Source organism: Fukomys damarensis, unplaced genomic scaffold (genome assembly GCF_012274545.1).
Source record: "Fukomys damarensis isolate Sample0158 unplaced genomic scaffold, DMR_v1.0_HiC HiC_scaffold_2799, whole genome shotgun sequence".
Classification (NCBI taxonomy): domain Eukaryota; kingdom Metazoa; phylum Chordata; class Mammalia; order Rodentia; family Bathyergidae; genus Fukomys; species Fukomys damarensis.
In genome coordinates, this window is record NW_022903711.1 from 1 (window position 1) to 1,019 (window position 1,019).

Genomic DNA, 1,019 nt, shown 5'->3' on the forward strand with positions numbered 1-1,019 from the left:
CCATGGATTAATTTTTGCCTTTATAGGAGTTTTCTGCATAAATAGTGCTGCCTTGAATTGCACGGTTGTCTTGCCATCCAAGACATAACAGCATCATGGATTATTCAGATTCTACTGTTATCAGTGGTTTAGGTAGTTGTTTTATTCCCACACACCAACTGCTGGCTCTTCAGGCAAGACATTTTGCACTAATAGGTAGACTCAGATTTTACTATGGAAAGCCAATTTATGAATTTATAGCTCACTCGGGGTTGGCTCCATCATGTGGGTGCGAACCGGATGTATTGCAAATACTAATGAAAAAAGAGGAAAAAAATGTAAAAGTTTTATTCAAAAGCCAGATTTGTCAAAATCTGTCCTTTTCCTTCTAGCCATATATTAGAGACTGATACCATGGAAAAAGCAAACATGAGCTTTCCCAAAGCTTTTGTGTTTCTGGGCTTCTCAGAGTTTCCCTGGCTGGAGAGGCCCCTCTTTGCAGTGGTCCTGGTCTCCTACTTCCTCACCCTGCTGGGGAACAGCTCCATCATCCTCCTATCCCTGGTGGACCCCAGACTCCAGACACCCATGTACTTCTTCCTGGACAACCTTTCTCTTCTGGACCTTGGTGTCACCTCCACCATTGTGCCCCAGCTGCTTACAAATCTCTGGGGACCAGACAAGACTATTGCTTCCTGGGGCTGCCTCACACAGGTCTATCTTTTTAATTGGACTGCTTGTGCTGAATGCATCCTGTTGGCCATGATGGCCATTGACCGCTATGTGGCCATCTGCCAGCCCCTCCAGTACACTCTCATCATGCGTCCCTGGGTCTGTGTACAGATGGCAGCTGCTTCTTGGTGCAGTGGCCTGGCTAATTCCCTGCTCCAAACCACATTCACCCTCCAGCTCTCGCTCTGTGGACACCAAACCCTGGACCACTTTTTCTGTGAGGTGCCTGTGCTCATCAAGCTGGCCTGTGGGGACACCACTGCTAATGAGCTCGCCTTGTCCATTGGAGCCATCCCATTTGGAATGCT

General features: G+C 47.6%; 1 protein-coding gene across 1 annotated transcript; it reads left to right on the forward strand.

Moving 5' to 3' along the window:
- Positions 1 to 393: 393 nt before the first annotated feature.
- LOC104870486 (olfactory receptor 15-like) lies at positions 394 to 958 on the forward strand (the record flags this gene model as incomplete). Its single annotated transcript, XM_010636193.1, has 1 exon — positions 394 to 958. A coding segment is annotated over exon 1 (565 nt), but the record flags the coding sequence as incomplete, so codon positions are not given.
- Positions 959 to 1,019: the final 61 nt, after the last annotated feature.